This window comes from Ochotona princeps, chromosome 26 (assembly GCF_030435755.1).
Source record: "Ochotona princeps isolate mOchPri1 chromosome 26, mOchPri1.hap1, whole genome shotgun sequence".
Classification (NCBI taxonomy): Eukaryota; Metazoa; Chordata; class Mammalia; order Lagomorpha; family Ochotonidae; genus Ochotona; species Ochotona princeps.
Genome location: NC_080857.1, coordinates 21,231,847 through 21,256,248, shown reverse-complemented (window position 1 = coordinate 21,256,248; position 24,402 = coordinate 21,231,847). Strand labels below are relative to the sequence as shown.

General features: G+C 37.9%; 1 protein-coding gene across 5 annotated transcripts in view; it reads left to right on the top strand.

Annotated features, from left to right (window-relative positions):
- The window catches only part of PCNX1 (pecanex 1), a 152,115-nt gene that overhangs the window by 50,570 nt on the left and 77,143 nt on the right, over positions 1-24,402 (top strand). For 2 of the 5 annotated variants that reach the window (XM_058655455.1, XM_004584431.2), the window contains exons 6-8: positions 2,923-4,623; positions 14,577-14,709; positions 21,390-21,574. In XM_058655455.1, coding sequence (XP_058511438.1) covers positions 2,923-4,623; positions 14,577-14,709; positions 21,390-21,574 — 2,019 coding nt within the window. The remainder of the gene's footprint in view (positions 1-2,922; positions 4,624-14,576; positions 14,710-21,389; positions 21,575-24,402) is intronic. The other 3 variants (XM_004584432.2, XM_058655456.1, XM_058655454.1) reach the window with 2 other exon arrangements.

Here is a 24,402-nt window from a genome sequence, read left to right as displayed (position 1 = left end):
CTGTGTTTTTGTGTAGGATCACCTTTTTGTACAAATATTTTCTCACATTGTTTATTATATAATCTTTGGAAATGTTTTTAGCACCTGTATAAATAGACCACATAATCGATTTAGCCATTTTTATTGGACATTGTTAGGAATTTTGTGGTTTAATAGCCTTCATAATTATCTGAGATGACAGGCTTGTGCTGAAATTTTTTAAAAAAGGTTTATTATTTTTATTAGGCAGATCTACAGAGAGGAGAGATAGAGTGAACTATTCACTGGTTCACTCCCCAAATGGCCAGAAGGGCTGGAGCTAAGCTGATCCAAAGCCAGGAGCCAAGAGCCTAGGGGCATTGAACATAGGGGCGTTGAACCAAGGCTTTGAACTGTCCTCCACTGCTTTCTCAAGCAGGAAGCTAGATTTGAGGTGGAGCAGCTGGGACTCAAACCAGTGTCCATTTGGGATGCTGTTGCTTGCAGGTGGAAGATTACATGGTTGAAGAAATCTTATATGCAGATTTGATTTTATTATTTCACATATAAATTATTTCCCATATAAATAGATTAAATGATCAGAGTTAAGAATAATTTTCAGGGCCCAGCGCCGTGGCCTATTGGCTAAAGTCCTTGCCTTGAACTTGCCAGGATCCCATATGGGCACTGGTTCTAATCCCGGCAGATCCGCTTCCCATCCAGCTCCCTGCTTGTGGTCTGGGAAAACAGTCAAGGACTGCCCAAAGCCTTGGGACCCTGCAACCATGTGGAAGACCTGGAGGAGATTCCTGGGTCCGGATTGGCACAGCACTGGCTGTTTCTCTCACTTGGCGAGTGAATCATCAGAGGGAAGATATTTCTCTCTGTCTCTGTTCCTCTCTGAATATATCTGACTTTGCAATAAAAATAAATAAATCTTTAAAATAAAAAAGAATAATTTTCAGGCCCGGCGTGGTGGCCTAGCAGTTAAAGTCCTTGCTTTGAATGTGCCGGGATCCCATATGGCACTGGTTCTAATCCCGGCAACCCCACTTCCCATCCAGCTTCCTGCTTCTGGCCTGGGAAAACAGTCGAGGATGGCCCAAAGCCGTGGGACCCTGCACCCGCGTGGGAGATCCAGAAAAACTCCTAGCTCCTGGCTTCAGATCAGTGCAGCACCTGCTGTCGTGGTCACTTGGGGAGTAAATCATCAGACAAGTTATTTCTGTCTCTACTCTTCTCTATATATGTATCTGACTTTGCAATAAAACTAATTAAATCTTTAAAAAAATTAAAAAAGAATAATTTTCAAGGTAAACTGACAGATGTTGCGGCCCAGTCCAGCCCAGTGTACCACAGACCTAGCCCTTCCATACTCCAGCAGGAACTGCAGCCTAGCTGATGTGATCCCCGTTAACCCCACCAGACCTGCTCCCAGCCCCATTCCTGAGCATGCCAACATGTGCAGCAGACTAATTTAGTGTGTGCTACATCCCAATCAGGTCCTTGTATACACTATGTGTGTTGCAGCTCAGCTGACGCCACAAACCAGTCCTGGCTCTCATGCCACCAGCAGGAGTTGCAACCCACTAGAGGGATGCCCACAGTTTCCCTACTAGAGCCAGTCCCAGTCCAAATCCCAGATTTTGCACTCTCCATGGAATACTGTGATCTACTCGGCCACGATTTGTGCCATGTCCTGGCACTTGTGGATGCTATGACAAAGCTTGGTCAGTTGGCACTTATCATGGTCCTTGCCTGCGCTAGTAGATGCAGTGGCCTGGTCTAGTCCAAGCCCTGTTCCAAACCCAATTCCCATGAAGGCTGATGATAGTGAGTCCTGCCCAGGGTCTGTTGCATCCTTGTGTGCTCCCAGTCCCAGCTTTCAGTGGCCTAGCAGGGGAGCCCTTGCAGTCCCAACCCCCCCCCAGCAGGTTCTCTTCCAGCCTCCGGTCTTACATGTGCTGTTGGTTGCTGCGATGCAGTCTGGCATGGCCCATCTCACCTTAGTGTTCGCCAGTGGGTACTGCAGCCTGGCTCCACCTGGCCTGCCCCCAGTCCCAGCTCCTGCCTGGGGGGTACTTCAGCCTAGCACAGCCCAGCCAGTCAGAAAGCCAGATTTACAGAGAGGAGAGATGATGGAGAAAGATGTTCCATCTGCTAGTTCATTCCCCAAATGGCTGCAATGGCTGGAGCAGAAATGATCCCAAGCCGGCATCTAGAAGCCTCTTCTAAGTCTCCCACATGGGTGCAGGGTCTCAAGGCTTTGGACCATCTTCTGCTACTTTCTTAGGACACAAGCAGGGAGCTGGATGAGAAGTGGAGCAAATGGGACTTGAATCAGTGTTCATATGGGATACTAGCACTTGTAGGTGAGGAATAAGCTAGTTGAGCCATTGTGCTGGCCTGGAGGTTTTTGTTGATACATGAAATAATCATGCTAGTTTTTCAAAGTGATTCTCGTATTGTGTTAGGTAAAATAATGACACTGTTAGGTACCATTGATCATGATGTGCCAACACAGTGTTATTAACTCAACATTTCTTGACCACTAACTCTGAGTTTTAGGCTAATAATGCCATTTTATAGACAGAGACCCTGAAGTATAACCCAGTGCCATCGAGTTAATAAGATAAGACAAGGTTTGCATAGAAATCCAGGTCTATTTTTAATATAATCTTTTTTTTTGCCTCTAACTTTATTGTTATTAGTCTATAGAACCTTTTTGAGGCCAGTTCAGGAACTCACATTTGGTAATTCCGTTCATCTCATCAGTAGAATGCTGTCTTTGTGCAACTGTGAAATAGAAACCAGCTCTTTGGAAGGACCAGCCAACTGTTAGTGAACTGTGAGAAATTGTGTATCTTTGATTTACTGTATGCTGTGAATTCTTTCGATTGTTACACAGTAAAAAAAGTAGATCATGCATCTGTGTTAATATTTCCAAATATGTGTTTGAAATAGATTTGGCAGCTGATCGGAAGCTCTTCCGTCTGGTCTCCAATGACTCCTTCATCTCCATTCAACCTTCCTTATCCTCTTGTGGACAGGACCTGCCCAGGGACTTCAGTGACAAAGTGAGCTTGCCAAGTCACAGCCACCACCACCATGTTGATCAGTCTCTGTCCAGCGCCTGTGACACAGAAATGGCTTCGCTTGTACCTTTACATTCACACTCTTACAGGAAGGACCACCGACCTCGAGGAGTGCCACGGACTTCCAGCTCAGCTGTGGCTTTTCCAGACTCTTCGCTGAATGACTTCCCTCTCTATCAACAAAGACGTGGTCTAGACCCAGTTAGTGAGTTAGAATCTTCCAAGCCTCATTCTGGATCCAAAGAATCTTTGGTGGAAAATTCTTGTTTATCTGGGGAGTTTCGGCTTACTTCTGACCTAAAAATCAGCAGTTCTCAGCCACCCACAAAAAGTGGGAAGAGCAAACCTTTGAAGGCAGACAAAAGTGTGGACAGCTTGAGGAGTCTGAGCACACGGAGTAGTGGGTCCACTGAGAGCTATTGCAGTGGGACGGACCGTGACACCAATAGTACTGTCAGCAGCTACAAAAGTGAGCAGACTAGCTCCACACACATAGAAAGCATCTTGTCAGAACATGACGAGTCTCCAAAAATAAGCAAGAAGAGTAGTAGGAAAAAAGAGTGCTGTGCTGATCCTGAGAACAGCTGTGCCGGTGACCAAAGGACTAGCAGGGACACGGCTGCCTTGGAAGTCAGTGCAGATCCTGGGGCTCCCGAGGCCAGGGAGCCTGCGAGCTCAGAGGAGGTGCACAACCAGAGAGCGCTCAGCACGTCTGCGTCTGAAGAAGCCAACAAAAACCCCCATGCCAATGAAGTTACGTCACCAGAGGATAGGCCAGTGGAGAAAACTGTGGACAACAAGGAGGAACAGAGTGAAAAGCCAGTGATTCCAGTGGATTCAAAAATTTGTAAGGATGCTGGTGGAAAGCAGAAGGAAGGGGATGTGCGACCTAAATCCTCCAGCTTAATTTACCGGACAGCTTCTGCCCACAAGTCAGGCAGGAGACGGACAGGAAAGAAACGGGCCAGCAGTTTTGACTCCAGTCGGCATAGGGACTACATTTCCTTTCGAGGTGTTTCTGGTACCAAACCTCATAGTGCTGTATTTTGTCATGATGAGGACTCTAGTGATCAGAGTGACCTGAGTAGAGCGTCAAGTGTTCAGTCTGCTCACCAGTTCAGCAGCGATAGCTCTTCTAGCACCACTTCTCATTCGCGTCAGTCTCCTGAGGGCAGGTACAGTGCTCTAAAGACCAAACATGTCCACAAAGAAAGGGGCACGGATTCTGAACACACACACAAGGCTCATCTGGGTCCTGAGGGAGCTGGCAAAAAGCGGGCCACACGACGGACTTCCAGCACCAGTAGTGCTAAGACTCGGGCCCGTGTGTTGAGCTTGGACAGTGGCACGGTAGCATGCTTGAATGACTCAAATAGACTCATGGCCCCTGAAAGTATAAAACCCTTAACAACTTCCAAATCAGACCTTGAGGCCAAAGAGGGAGAGGTGCTAGATGAGCTATCTTTACTGGGCCGGGCTTCGCAGTTAGAGACAGTCACGCGGTCTAGGAATAGCTTGCCAAGCCAGGCTGCATTTCCTGAAGGGGAAGAGCAAGACGCAGCCAGTGGAGGTAAGTGAGCCACACAGGAGACTCCCCAAAAGTCAGTGAAGATTCTGGTTCTGTCAATTTGAGTAGTATTTATTTCTTAAAAAATGCTTTCAGTTAATACTGTCCCATTCACACTGTTATTTAAATATGTTTTTTCCTAAGAAGTGAGATGGTTATCTTAGAAAAAGTTTTGATATGAGTACTAATAAATAGTTTTTAGCTGTATTATTTGAACGTATCATTTTGTTCTTGTTGGTGTTGACTTTTCTAAGCTGGATACTACATGTTTCTGATGGAAATAATAAGGCTAACCCTTGTGGCTCAGTGATGGCAGCAATACCACACCACTGTCCATCACCTTTTACACAGTGTGTGCCAGGGAACTTTCAGAATCAGATCATTTAACTTGTTACGTAAGATTTTTCAGAATATAACCTAGCTTGATTGTGTACTTTTGAAACCTGTAACTATCTCTTTAAATCTTTTTTGTTTTTATTTCTTGCATATTTAACCTTAAAAGAACATTCCCCCCATCTTCATATGTTCTCTGAAGCTTACATAGTTGAGATTTGTATTTTATCATAGCATGTTGCATCCATTATTAGATGTGTGTAATCCCTGTGATAACAGTGATGGTGTTTTGATTAATGCAATAGCTTACTTAATTTAGTTTGAGGGGAAATTATGCAGTACTAGTTAGGTGATTTTACATTGTTAGTGTTTATTGGCCATATTTTTTATTGTAAAGTGGTGGCTTATTATTTCCTCCTGCAAAAAATTGTATTTTGGTTATGTTGGAAAATTATGTCTTGTTTCAGCACTTTAGCATTTTCTGCCTTTCTCCCCTCCTTTTCTTTCTGCTGTATCTTTAGCTTTGGATTTTATAGTCTGTTCGTACAGTGATGTTCAATGTCTTAAGCTGAATTTTCTGTTTGTGCAAACATTCTGAAACATGAATAACTCATTCTGTCAAAGAATGATAATGTCATCAAGAGTGTTTTAGAAGTCCATATTGTGGTTAACAGTGTCCTTTATGTTTGCTTTTTCTTTTGGTAAAATTTCTAACAAAGAATGTAAAGAAATGTGATTCTTCAGGAAGAAAGTAGTTTGTCTCAAACTTAAATAATGAGAATGGTGTGTATCTAAAGAGATTTTGTTGATGACAAAGTAATTAAATGTCCTTGAGTCTTTGACCTGGATACCATTTTTTGGTTTTTTTGTTTTTTTTTTTTTCCTTTTTTATAAGAGACTTAAAGATGCTTGCAGTGATTTCTCACATGGATCTCACCTGTGTTCAAAATGTGCAGTAAATCATTAGGTTCTAAAATACAGCTTTTTAAAATCTGTGTGAAAGTAAGTTTTAACAGTGAGCATACTATGATGGAAAATAATTGTTGGTATGTTAGTACCCATCATATATGTATAAGAGCTGTAGTAAGTCTGTGTCCTTGTATTTAAAATGTTACTTCTTTTTATAAGGAATGTGCAGTGCTGTCTTTTTTAGGGAAAAGTTATATAGAAGGTGTCATCTACTTCTTAGTACAATTTGTTTTGAGTACTTTAGTCTCTCATTTTTACAGGTTCCAACATTTGTGGGTTCTTTCTTTGTATTCCTTTCCTTCTTTTTAAAAAATCTCCACTGAGGCAAATGACGAAAGAAGAACATCCACCAACACGTGATGAAAGAGACGCGATATTCTGTAGACTGTTGTAAAAGAGCTTTTCCCAGAGAAGCCGTTACAGAGGCCATTGTTATTTGCACTGCATTTTGTTTAGAGTAGATGTTAAGCAAAACTAAACCACTTATATGTGTCAAGGATTTATATTTAATTGACCCTCATCACAGTTAAATACAGAGGTTTTGTAAGAGGTTTACTTGGGCTTTTGGGAATACTGGAACATGGGAGGTAGTTAGTTTATTTTGATTCTCAATATCTAAAAATTAATGTAGACTTAAATACTTTTAAAGATAATATTGTATATTAATGTTACTTGTTATTATTTGCCAGTTTTATTTGACAAGGAAAACTGTTTTGGGCTATATATTTTGTTTTACTAATGAAACATACATCTGTTTATAAAATATAAATGGATTTCATTATGATGAATTTGAAAGTATTTATTAGTTCTCCAGTGATTTCTGTTTTATTTTTAAAGTGTGTTGTGTCAGTAATATGGAGGAGTGGAATTAGTAAATGTACTTTAAAATACTAAAGGAAAATATTCTAAGAATATAGCCTAAAGTATTCTAAGAATATGATTTGATTTTATGACATGAATTAGATGCATTTGTTAGAATCTGGGGTCTGCTATAGTTGTGGCTGTAGGAAAGCTGCTCACCTAAATTTTTAAGCCTCAGCTTCCTTATTGTAAAATGAAATGATAAAAATATATATCACATAGAGTTGTTGTAAGGATTAGAGGGGTTTGATATACATAAATTGCTCAAAATAGTGTCTGGCATGCCATAAATTCTTATTAGCACTGCTGGTATAATTCTCAACAGGCCAGATCCATTTGCAATGCAAATGGATCCTGTTCTTGCTTAACTTTTAAAATCAGTGGTATAAAATTAAGTGCAAGTAAGTGATTAAATATAAAAGTAAATTAAGTATTCTAATTATGCCATTGTGGAATTTGACACTGTAAAATATAAAGACAGTATCTAAATTACGGATTTCTTACATAAAATCAGCAGAAAACCAGTTTTCATTAGCTAATCTAGTAATGTGTATTTTAACCTTATTTTGGCTGTAGTAATTATGTCATGTAACTTTAGGCATGTGGTCATATAACAGGTAATTGTTTTATAAGATCTGTTGTCATCATTGGTTAAGTATGCTTTTGACCTTGTTTCATACTTGATTTCTATTTTATACTTTTTAATAAGTAAAAGGGTTTGTCTTCAAAAATTTATGACTAGTATTTTAAGAAGTACATACCAGTTTTATATAGTAGCAAAGTGCCTTGGGATTTTCTTTTGTTTTATTTTTGGTTAATATAAAGAAAACAAATTTTATGGATTCCATTGAAGTGTCTTGGAGTTTTCTGGGCTGTATTACTTATAATAAAAGCAATTCTTATTGCTCACTTAAACTTACTTGCTGTATGATTCAGTGATATGATTATAATGTATTTTCCATATCAAAATTAGACGGTAAAGAATAGTGGAGAAGTTTGTGTTTACTTGATATTCCTTGTGCTTTTTTTAAAGTTCTCAATCTATTTTACAACAAAATTATTGTAATTATAGTTATTGTAATTATTTGGATCACAATTCTGTAGGCATTAGCTGGAATCATATCATAATATTGTTTGCTTTAGGAACCAGAGGTAATCTGTTACGGGAAAAGTTATCAAGAAAAGTCACATATTCTCTGAAAATTTGTGAGACGATTGTGCTGTACATGAAAATTTTAAATCTGCTATTTTGTTGTACATTAATATTATCAATGAACTTTAGAAAGATGAAGACCACTAAACAAAATAATGCAAGTTAAAGCTTCTGTCACTTTACTAAATAGAAGATCTCTGAAGGCTAATAAACTTAGTTACCTGATTTCCCAGTCCGTCATGGCACGTTAGTGGAAGAGGATTGGCTGAAGTCAAGGAGCAGGTGAACTGCACAGCTGATGCTCCAGGAGAAGCTGTAAGGGCTGCGCAGAGAGGAGCGAGAGGCGTGACGGGGCGTGACGGGGCGTGGCGGGGCGTGACGGGGCGTGGCCGGAGAGACAGGCCAGCGTCAGAGTTGTGTAACTATGCAGTACTATAGTATATGTCAGACACCCTAACTCATTAAGAAAAGATTATGTTTAGGCTCTACTGTGAAGAAAGTTAGAAAATCAAATGGACAGTGCTCATTAAATATAGTAATACAGGTTTGAAAATTACCTTCCATTAGCAAGAATTTTTAAAAAGAGATATTTTATTAGTTAAGCTAACAAATGCTTGTATCCCAAATTCCACAAATGAACCCATGCTCTCTTTTGTTCTGTGGGAACAAAAGTTATGTGTTCTCAAAAATATTTTGAGCAGCAGTGCATTTCTGAGGAGTGTGTCAGATTTCACACACCTAATCTCTGATTAAGTAAAATGGCATGACACTACATCTGTGCCTCGGCTGCCTCTATTGTAAAGCAACATTCTAACTAAAAGGAACTGTGCTATGAATGATTGCCCCGGGGTCGTGCAGTGTCTCCAGCTGCGTTTGCTTGGTTGACAGGATCATAGAAAATAGCAGTAAGGATATGAATACGTTGTGACACAAGTCATAACTAATATTTTATTGTTTGTTGGCATATTTGTCAAAAAGCAGGCTGGTCCTTTATAATGTTTTCACCAGTGAAAATTATTTTCGTTCACAATCGATGATTACATATTGTACAGTCAATTCTCATTTTTCTTTGGCCTCCCAGAAAGTGATGCTTACAAGCATTTGTTTTATTACAACAGAATATTTGCAATAATTTTGGCTGACGTTGAAGCTTAGAAAGGGAAAGCTAATGAATGCCATGCCTAGACTAAAATATTTACTCTAAATTTTTTTTTGCAAAATGATTTGAATGTTCAGTTAACTAGGTAGTGATCCTGTTCTTAAGTAGTTTTTAACTTGAAGAGTATTTCAGAATGTCAGCACTTTTTGAGTTTATGTATACAGTGTGTTTGTTCCATGTTTTATTGTTTTTAGTTCCATAATAGCATTTTTCTGATATACTTGAGGTACTGGGTGTACACATTTATTTTCATTATCTTGTCAGATTTACTTTCTTTTTTCCCCAAAATAAGCATTTCCCGCAGGACAGTATTCTTCAGCAATTTTTTCTGTCTAAATTTTTATTACTGACTGCAATATGCTTGTTATTGCAAAAACAGCAATTCAGATGTAGTATTTTATATATGAACCCTTTTACCAATCAGTTATATGACTGATATTTTTTAAAGATTTATTTATTTATTTGAAAGAGCTATTGAGAGAAACAGGGAGAAATACACCCACCCACCCATTCACTCCCCAAATTGCTGCAGTGGCCAGTGGTGAGTCAGACCAAAGGCAGGAGTTTTCCGCAGAGGCCTAAATGATTGAGCCATGTTCAGCTGCTTTGCCAGGCCACAAATACTAAGCTGGAGCAAAAGTGGAACAACTAGGATGTGAGCCATTTCTGGGATGCCAGGATGGTAGGCTTAACTTGCAGAGCCACACACTGGCCCCTACTGACAGTACTTTTAAAGAAGCATCTTTATCTGTACATATTTACACTCACAGATTATACTCACAGATACAGATTCTGGGATAGAATTTTTGTACCCTCAGCTCCTGCCTCATCAAAATTTGCTATTGTGTGTATACCAGCTACCTTGAAAGTAAATGCTTTCCTTGTTTTGACTCATAAGATAGTTTTAATGTGCCGTATAAAAATAAATAGATTATATTGATTAAGTACAGTGACTCAGTATGGAACACACTTAAGTCACTGAAATAAAAGGGAAGTGCGTCCTGAAGTTGGAGATGTGGAGATGTGTAGTGTAGATTTTACTTTTAAAAGTGGTCTGCAGAACACAGCTGCTTAAAATATTTTAGAATAAAAAATATATATATTTTAGAATATTTGGGCTGTGCCTAAGAATTGTACATAGACAGTTAATAAATACTAAAACTTAATTGAATTTTTGCACCAGTATACCAAAACTAAAAAGCTAAATTATCTGAACATTCCTTTTTCTTATTAAAAAAAAAAAAGATTTATTTGTTTTATTTGAAAGAGTTACAGAGAGAGGGAAGGAGGGAAGAATAGCCAGAGAGAGAACAATCTTCCAACTGCTGGTCCATTTTTTTTTTAAGTTCAAACTTCCTTTTTTAATAAGATTTGTTTATTTTTATTGGGAAGTTAAATATACAGAGAGGAGCAGAGACTGAAAAGAAGCTCTAACGTTCACTGATTCACTCCCCAAGTGGCCACAACAGCCAGAGCTGATCTGATCTGAAGGAGCCTGGAGCCTCTTCCGGGTCTCCCGTGTGGGTGCAGGGTCCCAAGGCTTGGGACTGTCCCCGACTGCTTTCCCAGGCCACAAGCAGGGAGCTGGATGGGAATTGGAGATGCCGGGATTAGAACTGGTGCCCATATGGGATCCCGGTGCATTCAAGGTGAGGACTTTAGCCATTAGGCTACCGCACCGGGCCCATGCTAGTTTATTTTCTGAATGTCCATAAGCACCAGAGCTGGACCAGTCTGAAACTGGGAGCCAAGCACTCCTTCCAGGTCTCCGTAAGGCTTTGGGCCATTCTTGTCTGCTTTCCCAGTTCGTAAGCAGGGCTGGATGGGAAATGGAGCAGCAAGTCCTGAACCAGTGCTCATTATGGGGTGCCTGCACTGCAGGCAAAGGATTAGTTAGTTATGCGACTGTTCTAGTCCTTGAAAAATCCTTAAATTTAAGATAATAAACATTCTTTTGAAGTCATTTTAACTATTAGAAAATGCATGATTAGAATGTCAAGACTTGTGATTTGAAAAAAATGCTGGTAGGTTAGAATTCTGTTTTTGTTATTCTTTTTGTTTGAAAGGCAGAGAGAGAGAGACAGAAAGAGAGAGAATGAATGAGAGAGATGTTCCAGATTTGCTGGTTCATTCTTCAAATGGCTCTAATTGCTGGGGCTATGCCGGGTCAGAGCCAGGCATGTTAAGCTTGTTCCAGATTTGCTACATGGATGCAGGAGTCCAAGCACATGGGCTTCTTCTGCTTTGCCAGACACATCAGTAGGGAGCTGGTTTGGAAGTGGAGCAGCTGAGTCTTTAATCGGTTCCTGTTTGGCATGCTGGTGTCACAGGTGGACACTTAAGGCACTGTACCACATCTTGGCCTTTATTCACAGTTTTAATCGCTGAATCATAGGAATGTTTTTAGTCCTTTACCTACACATAGTATAATTAAATAGTAGCTAGAATGCCAGGTTTGCATTGCTTGTATTTTATATTCTCGATCTTTAACGCCATTCTTTGCTAGAAAATACTGGTTTTTCAGTATAACGATGTCTTCAAAACTAGTCTCAAACTATTTTCTGTTTTCTAGCTTAATTTTTTTTTCTTTCTCTAAGGTTAAACTGTTCAAAAAGTTCATTGTAACTGAATTGCTGTCGTGAATTTTCTTCAAGTATAACTTAGGTGACTGTATATGCTTACAGCAAATTATTTTAAACTGGAGAGATTCTGCTCCCTTGGGTCTGCCTGAGCTAGACCTCTGCTGGAGAAAGTGGCCCGTGCCCTGGGGCCCTGGGCAGACTTACTTGGCATTGCGTTTTCAAGAGAATGTGTGAATCTGCCTTCTCATAAAGCATTTGCTATGGTGAACACTTTGAAAATTCTTAAAGATACTTATATCCTGATTATTGCAAAGGACACTATAGGCAGTTTTTATAGCTCCACTTCAATACATTGTTCAATGAATTCCTCAGCTTTCATCTTGATACATTTCCAAGACTAAGGGAAGGAGTAAGATAATCCATAGCTGTTCTGCAGATGGCCGGATGTCAGTGGTGTCTTACTGGAGCAAAAAGAAAAGATAGTTTACTGAAAAAGCCAGAGAATGTTTTGGCTAGAAATAGTTACTACAGTTTGTTGCTTTGTCTCAGAACTATGGAGCAATTAGCTTTTACTTACAATTAATACCAATAAGTCTTAACTAGAAGAAGCTATTAAAACTATCCCCTATTTTCTTTCCTCTTTAGTCTCAGGAGCTGTTCATCACAAATTGCTTTTTTTCTATATCTTTCTGAGTAATTTTGGTATATTCTGTGAATTAAATTACCTAATTTATCCAATTTTATCTTCATCTAATTTATCTTTAATATCTTTCTGAATAATTTTGGTATATTCTATCAATTAAATTATCTAATTATTTCCTGTAAATGATGTCTGGGTACATTTACTCTCTCTTCTGGTTGAAGCAGTGTCTACAGTGAAACTAAACTACAGCTGAACTAGAGAGAATGTTAGAAAGTTTTTTACTGCTGCTGGATTGACCTATTAATTGACCTGACAGCTTGTTGTAAATAATGGTGTGTAACTCATAGGACCATAGGTGGTTGAAACCACAGAATAGAAATCGCGTTGTGAAGGTTGTCTGAATTGGAATTTTTTAAACGATGGTTTAAGTTCCCCAGCCTGGCTTAGTGATGTCTTAGATGCCTTCCTGGGTATACCAGTTACTCTTACTTTCCGTTTCTTCCCTCAGCTCACTTGCTTTCTCCTTGTTTGTTCCTTTATTCTGTGACTGCATATGTTTTCTCCTTTGTGATGATTTCAATCTGTTTTCCTTTCTTTGGGGTCATGATTATCAGGAGTTGGTAACTGTCTTGTGGAATGGCAGAACAAAATATACAGCCTGGACATTGTAGGCCAGCACTGACCAATGCAACTTTCTGTGGTGTTGGTAATATTTTATATCTGTACTGTTTGATGATGGTAGCCACCAATTACAAGTGTAGCTGCTTAGCACTTGACATATCACGAATTTGAAGAATTTTTAACTTTATTTGATTTTAATTAATTCAAGCTTAATAGTCACAAACATCTGGTGGCTGCCACATTGGACAACAGTTCTTGGTGACCAAATTTAATCAATGTCAGTTGTTTTTATAAGATATGCTTTTTATATACATGAGCTTTTATGTACTTTTATCTCATATTTAAGGGAAGTATTCATGTTTGGAAAGAATGCCTTTGTACTAACTTGTTTTGTTTTTGTTTATGTTTACCATCAAAATATCCTTTCTCAAAATTAAACTGATTCTCAGGATATTTAGATGACTAGGAAACAAGGATTGTTCTATATTTGGATATATGGCAATCATATTTCATTTTACTTTACAAATTAAGTGTGTGGTTAGATGATTAGAGTGATTTTTAAAAATGTATAATTCTGTGACATTGTTATGATTTTATTGTAATTTTAGTTGGTATATTATTGCTTTCAGATTACATCAGGAGTTTCTGTATCTGATACTTTATCACTACATGCGTTTAATATTGAGGTGGTTAGGCCTGGGGAGATAGAGTTGAGTGAAGTTTAATGATGACTGAAATACCTTACGGTTAAGATATATTCATACTATCACAGACTTTTAGCAGATTAAGGGTGCAGCTTTGGAATTGGTGATTTCATTTAGTGCTGCCAAAATTACAACACAGAGTGTTGTGAGGTAAACATACTGCCAGCTTCTTGGCATTGGCTGTAAAGTACAAAATATCCCCAACTACACAAGTGTCTGACTCTCAGTTTTCTGTTCTAGGATGGTGGGGAAATGATATATGCTCAGAACCATGCCTTGAATTGTGAATTTGAGTCTTTTCCTGAATTAGCAGTAAAATCAGGAAAAACTCTGAGTTAGCCCTGTGCTCCTGAGGCAAAACAGCCAAGGCTCTGTAGTGTGCTGTGGAGGTAGGCTGCCAAGTCCTGTGGTTTGGGGCTATTAAATGGGCCTTTGACTTAGGAGGTTTCTAACTTACGACAAATTCATTAGGACACAACCCCTGTGTAAGTCAAAGAATATCTATACTGTTTTCAATGCTTTTACTCTTCTTAGAGTGAAAAATTAATGCCCCATTCCTGTTAGTATAAACTAACAAATACTCCATTTTTAAGGCTGACGTAATTTAAGGGATCTAGAGGAATATGAGATAACAATAAACAAGCTTTCAGGAAAAGATACGAAGTAACAGAAGTATTAAAATTGAGGGTGAAGAGAAGACAGTGCACCAGCACCAAAAACACTTTTCAGAAAATAATGATCTTTGAATGACACATACCTTCTGTGTGTTCTCTGATGTGATGGATTAACAGTACAGAGCAGGAAGCAGTGTGGAGTAATTAGACAAGTTCCTGGTGCCCTTTAGGGTGAGACATCAAGGGAAAGATAGGCTCAGCTGCTTTGTACATCTCTGACCTGGACTCCTATTTGACATGAGTCTGTCTTGATGCAGCAGCACAGGCCAGCGAGGAGGCGGTGTCATTTCGCCGTGAACGCAGCACATTTAGGCGCCAGGCAGTGCGGCGCCGGCACAATGCAGGCAGTAACCCTACCCCTCCCACCTTGCTCATCGGATCACCCCTAAGGTATGATATTTTGAAATTCCACCAAGTATAGCATGCATGTAAAAGACCTGATAACCTGTGACCCAAGAGAGCATTTGGAGTTTGCTTTTCTGTTTCTCTCTGTGCTTTTTATCTCTTGCGGACTTTCTTTGCATGTAACCATGAATGAGACTGTTGCATTTTGCATGCCTTATGTTGTACTAAACAAAATGATTACATTGGCTTAATCAGTTTTTAATTACAAGATCACTTTAGGATAGTTAGAGAATGTAAGTAGTAGACCTTATATTACTTTTCTCTTGATCTAATCCAAGTAATAGGAATAGTACAGTGTCTTTTCTGAAGCTGTTAAAGAAATATGAGACCGAACAGTGAGCTGTTGTGGAATAATAGATACTGGCCTCAGCCAGATAAGGCAATTTGATTTGTTTCACTAAAAAGTGATTTGTTTTTTATTACCTAAAAGCTTAATATCTTTGTTTAACTGTTAACAAAAGCTTAAAAATGATACAAGGTTGAATGTTATTTTACATGAAATATGATCATGAAATATGGTCATAGTCAAATATGCACATTGTAAATATATGTATTGTAAATTATATGTTTAGTCATATAATCTCTGGTGAAGTTCTCAGCCTTTACAATGTGCTAAACATTTTGAAATTTTATTATATTCATAGGTAAAAAAACACCCATTTATTTACATTGTGGATTAATCGCCACTAAAAATTCAGTATTATTAATTGTATCAGACTAATGAAAATATATCTCAAATTTGAAATGTAAAAATCTATTCAGAAGACTTAAAAAATACAAATACGGATGTAAAAAAACGATTTATTTGTTAAAGGTTCGGTAGCAGGGAGAGTGGGAGGTGAGGAGTTGGGGGTTGAGGCCGAGATTGGGAGGCTGATCTTCAGTCCACTGGTTCATTCTCCAGATTTTCAGAACCGTCAGGGCTGGGCTAGGTTAAAGCCAGCAGCCTCCCTCCAGAGCTCGGGCATCCCAGCTGCTCCTTCTCAGGTGCGTTAGCCTGAGGCTGAGGACTGCTGGCGAGAATAGCTGGGGCTTCCTCACACCCCACAGTGCATGACACCACATACTTTGGTCGGTCTTTGTGCCCAATAGCATCGTAATAAAATGCATTTCCCTGCTAAAGCATCTGATGAATGACTGCTGTTAAGTCCTCATTTTTGTAAATGAATACTTTATATTCCCCTGACATTCAGGACTTGGTTATTTTTTTCTGTAGTTTATGTTACAATCAGGAACTTTCCTAATGAATCCTTTAAAAGGAAATTTGATATAAATAAGTATGGATTAGCTAAGCCAATATTTACAATTGTAAATGGAAAGCCGCCAACTTAAATGAAACATTTGGAGAACTTTTCTGAGTACCTTGCTTTTGTGCAGCCTTTTCTATTCTTTTTTACTCCTTTACCTTCCTGTTTGAAGTACTCTTTTTTTTATTTGGGATTTAGTTTCAGCATGCAGAAAGAACTCAGCATTTTATTTTTTCCGTTTTTTTCTTCACTTAACTAATACTTGCTATAGCTAAGCTTTCTTAACTCTGTGTTGGTATTTAAACACTTTATTATTTATTTTGGAAATCTGAGGTTGTAACATTTTTTAACCTTCTCTTTTTAGTCCTTTAAAATCTTTTTAGTCCTTGCCTCAAATAAGCCTGTAGGACCCCACTCACCAAACAATGATAGACAGGACAGTTTTGTTTCTCTGTCTGGTGGAATGTTAAAAAGCAGTGTTTTAACTCCAGCAGGTCACATAGAATTTTCCCATTTTCAGAGGGATTTGAATACATTGTTATTCAAGTACAGATGTGGTTATAAAAACTTACTAAGGTTCACATTAGAATTTTTGGAAAGCAGTGTTACAGTAGAACCATATTGTTTTTGGGTATCTCCAATATAAAAATTATAAATATCTCAAAGTGACCTTATCACATATGAAGTAAAATAAAATCTGAAGGATTAGGAAAAATAGCGGTTTATAAAATCATCCTTTGTAGTTGTAATATATTCAGGTAAAGTATATTAATGTTATTTCCCAGTGTGAGTTACAGAATAATATCATGTTTAAATAGATGTAGGATTAAATAGTTATTTCACTTTTGGACATTTTTTCAAATGAGATAAAATAGAGAAATACTTCCATTACAGTTCTTATACAAGTATTGTGCAGTTACTAGATTTTATCTAGTAAAATCTGCAGGAGTCCTACCATGCCAAGCAAATGACACTGAAGCTTCTGTGTGTTAGGCTTTTTTTTCCTGCACAGTACATTTATACTCGTGAAGAATCTTAACTATTAAATTATGTGTAATAAGTGGGTTAATAGTAAAGTATAATGATATATCATAATACAAGTAACTAAAAAATCCTAAAAATGTTTGTATCTGAAATTTTTTATTTCAGACCATGATTGCTCTTTGGTAATTGAAATGAAAGGACCTGAAAGCAAAACCTCAAAGGGAACTAATGTAACTCATATTAAACTTTAATGAATAGTTTAAGTAAATGGCTTTTCAGAAATAAGTTGGTGAATACATGTTTTCAAGGGTTGGAAGTAATCTTCAATTTCTTATAAAGAAAAGTTGTCATGTGTTTTTATATTACTTATTAGAAAAATTATTTCAGAACTTTTAGAAAATTGTTATTTAGGTAGCCTTATAGGTAGATTTAGAGGACTGTAGCTAATTCTTCCTATTTAGTAGCATTAATAGCAAAATATTTTAAAATTTCGTAAATCATTATTGAAAGCTTGAAAGCCTGTATTTATCAACCTAAATGTGCTGCCTTTTCAATTCTAGTTCGTTTTATTAGAAATTACCAGTGTACTTTGAGAAGAGAAAAAGGGATAACTTTATGACACTCAGGAAAGAATCTAGTAAATCTTGGTCATTGGAATATGTTCAGGACACTGTCTTCTGGAATCTGGTTGCTCACGGGAAGACTGTCATACTTGCAGAGTTGATACTTTGGAAAGACACAGAAAAATAATAGTGTGAAGCCACATGTGAATTGCCACAGAGAAGGGTGAAGCCTCAGAACAATTGTTTTTCTGTAATCTGAGCAGTGTGCTTGTAGGTCAGTGATGCTAGCTGTAGCTGGGATTACTTTCACACCTAAATTTGTAGCTGTCATTTTGATGTGTTAGAAAATATCTTTTTCAAACTGATAGTTTTGACATATAATTGGATCAGTAAGAAAAATTTATTTTGTACCAATCAGTAGTAGCTTAAACATCCTGGTATGTTTCCCAACAATTCATACAAACAGGCTTTTAAAATTTTTTATTGAAGGATTTCAAGAATGTAGATATTTCTTCTCTAGCTTTTGATGTTTGAAAACATATAATGCTTACAAGCACATAGATTTTGGCCAATGTCTATTTTGGTCAATTTCTTTATCCTGAAGTTAATATTTTTTAACCTGATACATATTTTTCATTTCTCTTTCTAAGATTGTTAATTTGCAAGGCAGAATAGCAGAGAAAGGAGGCTGTCTCACTTCTTAAATGCCTGTCACAGCTAGGGCTGCTTCCCAGGTGTATTAGCAGGAAGCTGGATTGGAAGCGCAGGAGCCAGGACTCAGACATGGCATTCTGCTGTGGCATGAGGAGTCCAAAGCAGCAGGCTCACCCAGCCACACCCCTATGCCCACCCTGGCACAGTATTTTGTGAACCTTTTTCGGTTTGTATATATGAATAGCTTGTGGACCTTCATTTTGAAGTTGGTGCATTCTAAACTATGCCCACATTAAAGTGCATCTGACTGCCACATAATGTCTTTGTTTATGACGCTACATGGAAAAATTGATGTAAACATCTTTGAATATCATGTCCTATAAAATCCTACTTTCTGAGTCTGCCAGGGCATAGTATTCAAACATTGTTTTTTCCCTATTTTTGGTTATGTAAAATCCGTTCATTTTGATAAGATTTGCTGGTAAATTTAGATACCTTCTGGGGAGGAGTAATTGATTAATTAATATGTGTATGGAGTATAAAAACTTACATGTTAAAACCGAAGAGCATAATTGTATATCTATTTTACATCTAGCCTAAGCAGGTTATTAAGTACTTTTAAAGTTACAGCTTAAAGAAGTAATGCCAGTAAGAGTTGACACTTTGCAGACTTGATATGTTTTTTGCATATTGTGGCCTCTGCATAGAACATGTACCTTTCAGTGTCTCTAATAGAAGCTTACTGGATGGATGTTCATGGTAATACTGTTTAGCAGAACTTTCTGTGATTGTGGAAATATTCCATCGTATGCCTTCCTATAGTAGACACCAACTGCGAGCTATTGCTGACTTTGGCAACCGTTGAGCAAGCTAGCTGCATTATGTGGTTATTGAACATTTGAAATTTGGTTAGTGGGACTGAGGAGCTAAAAATTTTAACTAGTTCAGATACAAAGCTGCTAACTCAGGCTGTTACTGTCATAACCAGAGGCTTAAGGAATATGCACAGTATTTTCTGCTTAGCCTTTTATTTCAGTCGTCAAGGTAGATGCATTTGTTTTGTAAGTACCAGAGAATGCATTACAGTGAATTCAAAGGATTAGAGAGAATAGTTACACAGGAAAAATGATTAAGTAACTGAGTAAGAAGCATTCTATTTTTGTTTGAAACAAAATAATTTCTATTATTTTTGCTTAATTTTTCTTTTTAATTTGAAAGGTAGAAGGACAGAGAAAGAGAGATCCCCCCAGTACTTGGAACATCCAGAGCAGGCTCAGGGTGAAACCAGGAGCCTAGAACTTCTTTTTTGATGCTCTCAAAAGGAGGTTGGGAGCCCAAGTACTTGAGCCTCCCTAGGCATGGCAGCAGGGAGCCAGGACTTAGACCAGCACCACGACAAGGATGCAGACCTCTGAGACAGTGGCTTAACTCACCGCACCAAATAGCTTGGATAGCATTCTGACATGGTTCACAGTTAATTTTGATGGACAGAATGCAGAAGTGCATTGCATGCACGTTCTATATGTATACCATGTACCAAGTGATGTGTAATAATTGTAGTCAAAATTATCTTATGAATTTGATCAATTCAAATTTGTTAAAGCATTGCTGTGAGTGCTAAAGCTCAGTATTTTAAATAAATAAATACCTAAAAATATAAAATGAGTAAGCAATGGTACAATTTTTTAATTATCTAAATTATTTTTAAAAATAAAAAATCAATTTATGATAATATTGTACTGGATTTAAAACTATTTTATTTATTTATTTGAAGGAGTGATGTAGATAGAGGTCCAACCACTGGTTAACTCCCCAAATGACCACAACAGCCAGATCTTGGCCCAGCCAGTGCTAAGAGCCAGGAACTCCACCCCATCTCCCACATGTGTGGCAGGGGTCTACATCGTTGGGCTGTCTTCTGCTGCTTATCCAGGTTTAGTAGCTGGAAGCTGGATTGGAAACACAGCAACTCCGGCTTGAACTGGCACTCTAATGCAGGATGTCGGTGTTGGAAGCAATTGCCAAACCCACAGTACTACAATGCCAGCCTCTAGGTGTTTCTGAAGTTTTATAAAATTTATAGAGAACTAGGGTCCTCTGAGAAATTGGTGGTGTCTAAATCACTTTTAAGATTTTTGCAAATGAGGAACCCTTGCTATTGAAATTGTTGTATGTATTGGCAGGAAAATAAAATTTGTTAAAAAAAATAACAATATTTATATAAAGCATGCGAGCGTCTTTCTGAAACATGCAGAATCTTTATAATAACACTTGATATTGCAGGTTGAATATCCTGTACAGAAAGACTTGGAACCAGGAGTGTTTTGGATTTTGGAGTATTTGCACATACATAGTGAAATATCTTGGGCCTGGGATTCAAGTTAAACACCATTCACCTGTGCTTCATGTACACCGTGTATGCATGACCTCAAGGCAATTGTCTTCGATATCTTTAGTCCTGTGTGGTTGGTTGTGGAATTTCCCACTTGTGGTATCATGTTAGGTTTGAAACATTCTGGGTTCTCATATCAGGGATGCTCAACCTGTTATTCTGCTTCTTTGAACATCTCAGTGACAATATTTTATTTGGTTGAATCAATCACTGCGGCTTGTCTTACACTTGTGTATGATTTTCTCTCTATTCAAAATTGAAAATCTTGGTTCCATTTAATATTCCTTAATTTTCAAGTGTATGGAACTTGGTTTGATTGTGAATTTGAGTCTGAAAAGTTGATTCTGGATTATTACAAGATTCTAAATGAAAGTACTTTTTTTTTTTTTACATGAAAATTAGTGTTTGTTGGTGATGAGCTACAACCCACACATGTGAGGACTTCAAGAAGTTTGCAGAGTAGAACTAAGATAATATACCTTTTCTGTGAACTTTCTGAAGTAGTTTCATATTTGATGTACTTGCGATTCTTTGCTGCTTTCTTTTTCTTTACCTTAGAATTTGATAGATTTAGGTGAAAAAAAAGATCACAGATTAGCTCATTCACATGTACAGTAATTCTTTATTGCTTTTGGCACTACACGTTTGATTTGTAGGGACCAGGAGGTATGAGTTGAATCTGGATATTTTACTAAGTTGTTGGCTCTTTCCTAGGCTATTGTTGAAAAGCGTCTTTTTGAATTGGTTTTCTGTATTGTGTTCATTCTAGCTATTGTTTTTTCTTTTCTTTCCTGTAATGTCTTCCCACTCCATGTTTTTTCCTAGCCTTCAAGATGGTCAGCAAAGCCAGCAGTCCACAGCCCAGGTCAAAGTCCAGTCCCGTCCCCCTTCCCAGGCTGCAGTGCTCAGTGCTAGTGCCTCCTTGCTGGTGAGAAATGGGAGTGTCCACTTAGAAGCATCACATGACAATGCATCTACTGTAGGCGGTAGCAGTTTGCACGATGAACTTGGTATGCAGGCCATATGTAATCTTGGTGATAAAGCATTAATGTAGGAAATAATGAGTAGCCCTGATTACAGTTCTTGGGATAATTTTTTTATAGAACTGTACTTAGGAACACTTGTTATGGAATTTGCCTTGTATGTAAGGAAAATTTGCTATTTGCTTTTTCCATTTCTGTTTCTGTCTATTGTTTATTTTACATTTCCTTTTGAGTGTCTCAAAGTAAGTAAAGTAAAATGTTAGTAAATGTTGATACTTCAGTATACTCAGAATGTTTTGACTATTTCCATTATTGCCAGGCATCAGTCATGTGACAAAATTGATTTTTTAAAAGATTTATTTATTTTTTTATTTTTTAAAGATTTACTCATTTTATTAGAGCCAGATATGCACAGAGGAGGAGAGACAGAGAGGAAGATCTTCCATCCGATGTTTCACTCCCCAAGTGAGCCGCAATGGGCCGGTACGCTCCCATCCGAAGCCGGGAACCTGGAACCTCCTCCGGGTCTCCCACGCGGGTGCAGGGTCCCAATGCATTGGGCCGTCCTCAACTGCTTTCCCAGGCCACAAGCAGGGAGCTGGATGGGAAGTGGAGCTTCCGGGATTAGAACTGGCATCCTTATGGGATCCCGGGGCTTTCAAGGCGAGGACTTTAGCCGCTAGGCCACGCCGCCGGGCCAGGATTTATTTTTTTTTATTGGAAAGTTAGAAATGCAGAAAGAAGGAGAGACAGAGGGAAAGATCTTTCATCCACTTGTTCACTCCCCAAGTGGTTGCAATGGCTGGAGCTGAGCTGATCTAAAGCCAGAAGCCAGGAGCTTCTTCTAAGTCTCTCTCGTGGGTGCAGGGTCCCAAGGCTTGGGCTGTCCTTGACTCCTTCGCAGCCACCATTAGGGAGCTGGTTGGGAAGTAGAGCAGCTGGCATATGAACTAGTGCCCATATTGGATCCCACCATATGCAAGGCAAAGATTTAGCCACTAGGCAATCATGCCAGGCCCAAGGGAAAATCGGTTTTTTTGAAAAGTGGTTTTGCGTAAACTTTATGGGAAAGCAAAATTGATCTTTCTGTAGGGTATTCTGTTTTATGATCATGTCCACTACTTTATGGTAAGATTTAGCATAATTCTAAATGCAGCTTCATACTAATATCAAACAACCATATACAATATATATTTTTGGTGTATCTATAAATATATACATTAATTATTAAGTAATTCTTAGACACTGTATCATTTTAAAAGCCCAGTAATATGTTTCTACTTAAATACCTGCTTTATACATTATTTAAGGACAATATTTTATACTACTTTGTTTTTTTCTCTGTAGTTTGGCTTTCTTTTGTTCAGACTATAGATTGATAATGATTTAAGTAAATATAATTGGTAATCAGAAGCAGTTGCTTGCAAACATTTACTCGTTGTGCTGTGATTATGCATGTTATAATTGTTCCTGCTTTTAAAAATTTTAATGCTTTTGGTTCTTTAACTGGTAAGATCTGTGGTATAAGGTGCCCAGATTATGCTTAATAAAACCTGCATGCTTTCTGCTCTCTTCCATTTTGTAAAATCCTTAAAGAGAAGTTTTAATATATATAAAGATGTGTACCTTGATGAAAGTGATCCTTTAGCAAATCTTGCAGAAATTTGAAAATGATCATTTGAGATGTTTTCTACCATTAAAACACATGGTGGTTAGGGTTCCTGAAGTTATGGTGTAGCCTTTTAAGCTGCCACCCCGTGACACGCACATCCCATTTGGGTGCTGGCTTGAGTTCTGGTGCTCCACTTCCCACCCAGCTCCCTGTTAATGTATCTGGGAATGCAGTGGCAGATGTCCTGCATACTCGGGTTCCTACCATCCATGGAGATAGGCCTGGATTGAGTTTTAGGTTCCTGGCTCCAGCATGGTGCAGCCCCACAGCAGCTGCTGTTTGGGCAGTAAACCAGTTTTCTGTCTCTGTAGCTGAAGATAAAAGTCTTGATTGCAGGTGACTTTAAAATCTGCTGATGGATATTCAGGATATTCTCTTGACATCTGGATTTTACTAGTTAAATCTGGATTTAACTGTCTTCTGATGGCTGATTTGTCACCTTCGGTTGTTAAATGTGGCCAGATCGAAAAGTCAGCAATGCAAAGTGCATCCTTGTTATGTACAAGTTCGCCAAAAAAGATCTGAAAATGAGCTTTTTTATTATATTAATTTCCTTTAAAAATTAATATGGGAAAACGTATGTAATGGTGAACTATCCCATTGTAGTTGATAATTAATACTCTTAATATTAACAACACATCTCAAAAGAAATTTCTGAAGTGAGATAATTTTTTCCCATGATTAAAATTAGTACTGCTTAGTAATGAGGATAAACTTTTCCTCATCTTTGTGTGAAAAAATAGTGTTTTAAATAAGAAGTGAGTATAGGAATTCTGAATTTATCAAAACAAATATAAAGTGTATGATCTCAAGGCAGAGTTTCTCTCATTAATTCAAGTCTTTGTAAATTTAATCAGATATAGAGATTTCCTACCCCACTAGGGAAAACAAAATTAGAAGATAAAAACATAAGTTTAAAAAAGTGGTGCTTGGATTAATTTTCCTAAGGCTTTCTTTTGTTTCTGTGTAAGAATTAGTAAAGAGGTTGTCCTTTGAGGTAATCTGCATTACCTTAGAGATTATAACCTTGAATATTTAGTCAGTTCAGGGAGAAGTTAAAGGAAATTTGACAGCACCTTATTGTTAAGCATTTTGTAGCAGCTATGCATTATTAAAGCAGAAGCATAATTGGGACTTTTTAATTTTTTAGTTTAAAAAGTCAAGACTCGGATGGTTCATTTTA